Raw genomic sequence first — 7,621 nt, forward strand, 5'->3', positions numbered from 1 at the left:
TGAAAGCTATGGAGAGTCACAAAAACCAGATAAAATCAATGAGACTGGCATTTACGACACACGCATTTTTCATGCTCATTGTGCTACGTGAAATTATGATTGCATAAAATCAAATTTATTTAACTTACCGTTAGTGATAGATCACTGGAAATGTTACGAGATTTCAAACACCGCCTGAAATTGTAAACAGACCTTTCAGGTGAAAATATCGCACTGAACTGAACAAGCAGAACGTCCTGCTGCAAGCAACTATAGTATTTCCAAAAACATTGACGTGCAGTAACATGAATGGTTTTTCTAATCAGATAATGTTTGCTGTGACGCATTCGTCACGCCAATTCTTGGTGGATTATTCTGGCTCTCTTCACATCACACATTCGTCCAAAAATTAGCGCCAGACGTTTGTCGTTAAATGTGCTAGAAACATCTGAACAGCCCTACAAGCAATGACTGCTGTTCCAGCTTGTAATATAACTGGACATTGAAACACCTCACACAGTTTTCATTGCAGAGGGAGTGTAGTGATATTAAAACCTTTCATAAAATGAGTAAGATCTGCAACACGATTGTTTCTCTTTCCCTCAAAAAACCGAGCGAAGGTGGTTCAGGGGTTCTTTAAAAAACCCTGCAGAGGTGGAGCAGGGGTATCGCGATGGAAGTGTATTACAGAGGTGGGGGATTCAAACCACCACATGGACATCCAGACATACCAGTGTTTACCGATATGCTCATAAGATGAATGCTAAGATCTGTTCTTTGAAACGATCGATTCCACTATAAACAAATTCTAGTTTTCTTTTACTGGCGTTTGGAACATTTACAGCGCAGTCAGCAGGTGCACCTTACTGTTAAAACACAGCACGCACTAGCTAAAAACAGTTGGTAATAAAACGTATGGCATCTGGCAGAAACTACCATTCTTTCAACACTACTTGAGTTTTCCGTCAGTGCTTGGCAGAATATGATAATGCTAAATAGGAAACACTTCCTGATGTTTTGCTAAATTATGTTTATTTGCTCACTAACGAGCTTCCGGCGTCTTACCCTACCTTCAGCTGACAACTGAATGTCGCAAAAACAGATAAAATGGAAGGTTTTATTGATTTCCACTATTTCGAGTAGGGTCATCTTTCTGCTTTTGTTAGCAGAAAGTATAGAAAGATGACTCATATTCTGCTTTTCTAAACAGAACGTAGAGACTGATGACCCTACTGGCTATACCGGAAATCGACAAGCATATGACCCAGAATTACACATTAGCATTAAATGCCAAAACTTAATTTTCTCTGTTAAATTAAGTTGTAGTTGGAAATACTAGATTCAGATTGTAAATTCAGCATTATTTCTCATCAGCTGTTAAATTTGTCTCCACATAAAAACTTTGTTTTCTTTCTTAGTTAGTGTAATAACTATTTCTACATGACAAACATCGTAACACTTTCCTATTCAAAAACTTTACATATCATCGTTTTTATAGCTTCTGTGTAAATAATGTCTCTGTAAGCCGTAAGACATTTTACTTGTGTATGGGAGATCCGTTGTCAGCTAAAGATGGCCTATTAAGTCGGATGCCGATTCGTGCACAAATAAACATATTGTTTCAGAATATTACAAAGTGTTTTCAATTTAATATTATCATTCTTTGAGGTTATTGAGGGGAAAAGACTCAAGAAATCTAAATCCGGATGGCATCGAACCATCGTTCTCCCCAATACATACGACTCCAGATTCATTATTAGATCGCTACCCCACTCCGGTTTCTTAATCGAGACCCTTAGTTTTCAAATTAGATACGTAACACTTGTAATGTCCTCCCAGCGCTAAGACACTGTATTGATATTCAGGTGATCTGTCCAGCTAGCCTGGTTTAGAGTCCCTGTGCTCTCACTAGTATACTTGATGTAAATACGGCAGTATTTCCCTGTCCAAGTTATCCATGTCCAGCAGTACACAATTATTGTGATTTCAACGTATTATTGATCTGTAAATTTACGCTAATTTCCTACCTTACTTCCACAGGGTCTCTAACTTTACCTGTCCTCTTGCATGATAAAGCTGGTGGGTTACGATACCTAAAAAATTGCAAAAACTGAATAAAAAGTTAAAAAATTGGAGTTCGCAGTTCAGGAGAATGTTCATCTCTATGCCCTCGTCACGTTCCGTCATGGGACTAGACATCTCATGGGAGAGCACTCTTGGCCAAAGGAGAAGAGAGTTTGCTGAAAAACACTGAGTTCATAATATAGTTTATTTTTTGGCAACATGGTAAAAGTAACGATATGTTGCAGACATCATATCGGGGACTTCATATCTTTATCAAACGAACATCAAAAAACTTTGCTTCGCTTTATGACAAGCGTTCTAATGTTTCAGTTCCGTACGGCCCATACTGGGCGCACGTCCTGGGCTACTGGAAGCTTCGGGATCAGCCAAACGTCCTCTTCACCACTTATGAAGAAATGAAGAGGGTAAGTACCATTTTTTTATCCATGTGGAAGAGAGGTGGTTGTTGTTAAACTCAGTGTTAAATTCTAGACTCAATCTCCCTTCATAAAGCAAAAGCACAGGGAGCAACACGTATCGAGGGAGCAAGTCATCATCCTCGGAATTACTCTAAAATAAACATATAAAAGCGAGAAAAACAGAAACAGCAGTATTAACAATTCGTGGTCACTTAGTAACCGTGTCTTCACATCATGTGCTTCAGCGTCATTCGTCGATTTGATGAATGTGACGGCAACAACTATTCGCGTGCACGGTCCGGTCAACACAAGCCTATATACAAACATGTATGTACCATGACTGAGCACTTTGTGTGCATAATCGAGACATTAGAGACCATGGAGGTAAATAAGGGGATTATCATGACGACACAAACTTTCTGCCAGCGTCCGCCGTGTTAGTCGCTCCAAACATTTGTTTCTGTGGAGCTGTTCTGATAAAAAAAAAAAAAAAAAAAAAAAAACAGCTTGCGTCATTTACAGGTGCACTAGTTGTTCTGAGGAATCACTGGGTCGTTCAATTTATATTTACTTTTATATACTCTCTAAGACAAAAAATGGGAGTTATCTGAAGGGGATGGAGATAGGTAGATGTGAGGTACATCTATGTTCAAAAAATGATTACGGTTCCAGAAAAAATGGTTGATTTATTCGAGAGAAAGAGATGCACAAACTGAGCAAATCAGTAAAGGGTCGGTCTACCTCTGGCCCTTGTACCAGCAATCATTCTCATTGTCATTGATTGACAGAGTTGCTGGATGTACTCCTGTGGGATATCGTGACAGATTCTGCCCAATTGGAAAAACAGATTATCAAAATCCCGAGATAGTTGGAGGGCCCTGGTCATAATGCTCCAATCGTTATCAATTGTGGATGGATTTGGCGATGTTGCTGGCCAAGGTAGGATTTAATAGGCAAGAATACAAGCAGTAGAAACTGTATGTGCGGAAGGGCAGTATCTTACTGAATGTAAGCCTAGGATGGCTTCTCATGAAGTGCAACAAAACGGGGCGTAGAATATCGTCGACGTACAGTAACGTTTCGAGAGTGCTGTGGATGACAAGGGGTTCGTATATGAAATGAAATGGCACCTCAGACCCATCACGCTAGGTTGTTGGGCCTTATGCTGGTGATATTGAGTTTTGTATTCTACCACTGTCCAGTTCATAAGATTCCGGACCCCGCACTTTTTCTTGTCACCCACGATGCGGCGTCGGCAACGCGATCCCGTGATGTGTTGCGATTTCCAACCTACATACAAGAATGACATTGTAAAATAAGCGTGTATTATACCATACTTAGTACAGAACACTATTTATATACGTGAAACTTTTATGTAGCCTTTCATCTGATGGTGAAGGCAGTTCAGTATTGAGAGAAGAATCTCAAAATACAAGGAATCAGCATCATTCCTTCCCTAATGACATACATTGTTCTTTACCTGGTTTTTCTCACGGAATGTAAGTTTGTGCAATTCGATTAACGTCTTAACTATTTTCGGGACCTCAGTCTGATACCTCTGAGGCCACTCTCTTGATGCCGTTATAATACTGAACTGAACTTTGTAATCTCTCATAGGTAACTCGTTTCAAAATACAATCCCCATGTTTTATTATTAAATTATATTTATCTTCAGTTTCTCTATTTTGTGATGGCTTTCCTATGATTACTTAAACTTCCCCTGAGTTTTGGGTTTCTAAATTATGAAAGTTTTAAACATTTTATTAGATCGTTTTCTTAATTTGGAATTTAATTTCAACTAAACCTAGAGACCTGAAACTTTAAACTTAACTCATAACTGGGTGACAATTTAGTATTATCTCGCTTTCTTGTCAATCTGTTCGGTAGGGGAGGATGTGAGAGTGAAAATTTTCGGAAATTTTGTAGTAAGCTTCTATGGGACCAAACTGCTGAGGTCATCAGTGCCTATACTTACACACTATTTAATCTAACTTAAAGTAACTTACGCTAAAGAAAACACGCACATCCATGCCCAAGGGAGGACTCGATCTCCTGACAGAGGGAAGCTGTGCGAACTGTGACAACTTGCCTCAGACTGCACGGCTACCACGTGTGGCGAGAGTGGAAGTTTGCTAACACCTGACATCTATGTTACCCTGACATCTATGTTACATCTATGTTATTGGGCTGCGTCTAAGGAGGTATATGTACATACGACATGGCGGAGAGAGAGAGGGAAGTGATGGGTAGTGACAGAGAGGAGAGTGAGAGGACACATACAAGAAGAGAAGGATATGATAAGATGAAGCTGGAAGAGGAGTGACAGGGTTTGAGGAGGAGAAGGAGAAGTGGTAGGATGAGATGTAAAGAGACAGGGAGGAGAAACAGATAGCCACGGAGAGGCGAGAGGGGGAAATGAACAGAGATAGGTAAGGACGAGATGGACAGAGAGAGGAGGAGGAGAATATATAGAGAGAGAGGAGTAGCAAATACACAGAGAATTAGGGAAGATGATGGACAATTAGAGGGAGAGGAGGGGTTGGAGAGAGAGAGGAGGGAGGGGAAGAGGTGAAGAAGGGAAAAGACACTGATACAAGGATAGCGTTCACAGAGAAATCTTATAAGAAATCATATAAAATTAATTTTGGTTTCTTCTTTATTTTTTTAGGAAAATAACAGTTAAATGGACTGGTTTATTACTGCCAGGTGGTTGCAATGAAAGTGCAGTTACTCTCAGAATTGCAGACAGGGTTTTAATTATCTTATGGCAGTCAAACTTGGTAGAATTCTAATGTGATTATGAGAAATCGAAATACACTGGAAAAATATTGGTTCCAAGTTTAGCCACCAGGGTCCAATTGACACTGTGACTGCAAGAAAGATGTACGGAAATCTTTCCTTACGTAACAGATTAGGAACGGTATGTGGGTAACAAACGTCAAACAGGTGTGAAAGGCATCGAGCTGATTTTATTATTAACTGTTACCTACAAGGTTTGTGTAATATGGTCAACAAAGACATTGAAGAGATGCTGCACAGCTCCAGAAATTTGAAGTGAATTTTTTCCATCGTAAATCGGTTCGGCATTAAGGCATTAGAATATATACGAAGTTCTGATATACGATAATTACACCCCACAGTGGATCTCCGTGACTAACTGCACTTTAGTTACAACTAACTGGCATAACGCTGTTATATTTTAAATATGATCAGGTGGAATGACTAACATAAAACCTCAAATTTAGCACATGTCTCTGTTATAATCTCATCAAAATGTTTAAAATCGTTTGACAGGTTTCACATGCACGACTAAAAAGCAGAAAATAATTATTTAAATAAAAATAAATTCTATGATATTGCATATTTTAAATTAGACTGAAAAAAATAAAATAATTTGTCCTAGCCTTTTTTTAAATAAATATAAAACAATTTCCCCTAGCTCCATACAGATTCATACTCACATAGAGATAGTTTTGAAAATCTGTCATTATGAACTTTAATAGTTCTGAAAATACTTGTAAGGTTTATGACAAAAAACGTTTAGCATATGCAAAACATAACAAACGCATGAATAGTTGACTTCCGCATCTATCGCATGCATCCTACGCTCATCGCTATAAATCTTACAAGTACTTTCATAGTTATTAAAAAGTCACTCTCGCAAATGCTGGATATCGCCGCACTGGCAGTGGCAGCTCGCCCTGTGCTTTACCTTTAAATGACTTGCCGGCCGCCGTGGCCGAGCGGTTCTAAGCGCTTCAGTCTGGAACCGCGTTGCTGCTACGGTAGAAGGTTCGAATCCTGCCTCGGGCATTGATGTGTGTGATGTTCTTAGGTTTGTTAGGTTTAAGTAGTTCTAAGTTTAGGGGACTGATGACCTCAGATGTTAAATCCCATAGTGCTTAGAGCCGTTTGAACCATTTTTAGATGACTTGCTTGCTTGCGCTGAATACAACTTCACCCACTCCAGTTCCTTTTAATAGAAATAATCCATAAGGAACGTGGCGCTTCTGAAGGAAACGTGACAGTGAACGCTGACAGACATCCCCCCTCCACCTCAAGGGAATCGTGGACCCGAGCCGGGAAACAAGTGACGAAGTAAGCATCTGTCTGAATTGCCTTGCAGGACCTTCCGGCAGCAGTACGGCGGTGTGCGCGCTTCATGTCTACGGACGTAAGCGAGGATCTGCTGCAGAAGCTGGTGGACCACCTGAGCTTCGACAACATGAAGGCGAACCCCGCCGTGAACAAGGAGGGCTACGTGGCCGCCGTGCGCAAGGGCATGGGCCTCGACCCGAACGCGGCCGACCTGCCCAAGTTCATGCGCCGCGGCCAGCCGGGCGGCTGGAGGAACGAGTTCCCTCCAGGATTCGCCGAGCGCTTCGACAAGTGGATCCAGGAGAAGACCAGCGGCACCGGCTACACCGTCGGCATCTCCGGGGGACACGCCTAGGAAGTTGTCATACATACACACACACACAAATGCACACACATCTCAATCGCTCATTCGCTGGCGCGGTACAACCCTACCGGGGAAAACACGAAGCTATCTGGGCCCTGTGGGTCCATCACTGAATGTCGCTACAGACTCACTGACATGTTCTTACTGACCTCCCCACCTCTGGTCAAATAATAATCTGTTAAAATTTTTTGTACTTGCGAGAAACAGTCAATAAAAAGTTTCAAATACTCCAGCTCTGTAGTTTCACTATTAGTAATATATTTATCACGTTTTTATTAGATCGCTTTCATGTCTTTCTGTCTGCACAGCACAAATTTTGCAACTGATTTTAAACCTGCTTCCAGTGAGCCAGAGACTCACTACTTACATCACAACTGAAAACTGGATGATATCCAATATTAACTAACCTGCTTGCTTGGTGTGTGGCGGAGAGTACTTGATGTACAACTACAATCTCTCCGTTTTCCCGTTCCAGAGGCGAATTGTTTGCGGGAAGAACGATCGACGGTAAGCCTTTGTCAGCTCGAATATCTCCACTGTTTGATTTCACTTTTTTATCGCAAGATATAAATAAGAAGAAGCAATAGCTTGTTTGATTCAGGTGCAGAGAAACTGAACTAAACCTGAAATTTAACACATGTCTCTGTTTTTGTCCTATCGAAATTTTTGAAATCATTGAACAATTTCACATACATGA

General features: G+C 40.7%; 1 protein-coding gene across 1 annotated transcript in view; it reads left to right on the top strand.

Moving 5' to 3' along the window:
- LOC126278516 (luciferin sulfotransferase-like) overlaps positions 1-7,156 on the top strand; it is a 43,597-nt gene extending 36,441 nt beyond the window's left edge. Inside the window, exons 6-7 of the mRNA XM_049978681.1 lie at positions 2,374-2,468; positions 6,589-7,156. Of these exons, the coding sequence (XP_049834638.1) occupies positions 2,374-2,468; positions 6,589-6,915 (422 nt within the window). The 3' untranslated portion in view covers positions 6,916-7,156. The remainder of the gene's footprint in view (positions 1-2,373; positions 2,469-6,588) is intronic.
- The last annotated feature ends 465 nt before the right edge of the window (positions 7,157-7,621 follow it).

Source organism: Schistocerca gregaria, chromosome 6 (assembly GCF_023897955.1).
Source record: "Schistocerca gregaria isolate iqSchGreg1 chromosome 6, iqSchGreg1.2, whole genome shotgun sequence".
NCBI classification, from domain to species: domain Eukaryota; kingdom Metazoa; phylum Arthropoda; class Insecta; order Orthoptera; family Acrididae; genus Schistocerca; species Schistocerca gregaria.